Source organism: Sinocyclocheilus anshuiensis, unplaced genomic scaffold, assembly GCF_001515605.1.
Source record: "Sinocyclocheilus anshuiensis isolate Anshui unplaced genomic scaffold, SAMN03320099.WGS_v1.1 scaffold12528, whole genome shotgun sequence".
Taxonomy (NCBI): domain Eukaryota; kingdom Metazoa; phylum Chordata; class Actinopteri; order Cypriniformes; family Cyprinidae; genus Sinocyclocheilus; species Sinocyclocheilus anshuiensis.
Genome location: NW_015557898.1, coordinates 1 through 566, shown reverse-complemented (window position 1 = coordinate 566; position 566 = coordinate 1). Strand labels below are relative to the sequence as shown.

Here is a 566-nt window from a genome sequence, read left to right as displayed (position 1 = left end):
TGTTCACGGTGTGTGTGTGTTCACTGCTGTGTGTGTGCACTTTGGATGGGTTAAATGCAGAGCACTAATTTCTAGTATGGGCAACCATACTTGGCCACATGTCACGTCACTTTCACTTTTCACTTTCATCTATTGTTACCTTCCCAGCTTCACGGCTCTTGGCTCTCAGCTTGTTGACCTGGGACTCGGCGATGTCAGCGCGCTCATGAGACTCCTCCAGCTCATGCTGCACCTTCCTGTACCTGGACAGGTGAGTGTTGGCCTGCTCCTCCTGTTAGGATTACACAAGATATCCAACCCCTTTCAGAGCATTGCAGTCATGGCACTGAGTGTATTGAATAGAAAATGTCAAAACTTCACACTCAAGACATTTGACATTAGACTTACAGCTTCTTCAGCTTGGCGTTTGTAGGCCTTCACTTTCAGCTGCAGCTTGTCTACCAGATCCTGCAGTCGAGTCACGTTCTTCTTGTCTTCCTCAGTCTTTGGGTGTAAAAATAGTTCATGGTCTTGGTTAAACGATGTATATCATCATGAAATGTGTTAAATATCTAATTCTTGTGTAG

At 45.2% G+C, this 566-nt stretch overlaps 1 protein-coding gene across 1 annotated transcript in view; it reads right to left on the bottom strand.

Annotated features, from left to right (window-relative positions):
- LOC107679346 (myosin-7-like) overlaps nucleotides 1–509 on the bottom strand; it is a gene marked incomplete at its 5' end in the record, with an annotated part of 973 nt that extends 464 nt beyond the window's left edge. The window contains 2 exons of the mRNA XM_016474873.1: nucleotides 140–271; nucleotides 388–509. Coding sequence (XP_016330359.1) covers nucleotides 140–271; nucleotides 388–509 — 254 coding nt within the window. The remainder of the gene's footprint in view (nucleotides 1–139; nucleotides 272–387) is intronic.
- Nucleotides 510–566: the final 57 nt, after the last annotated feature.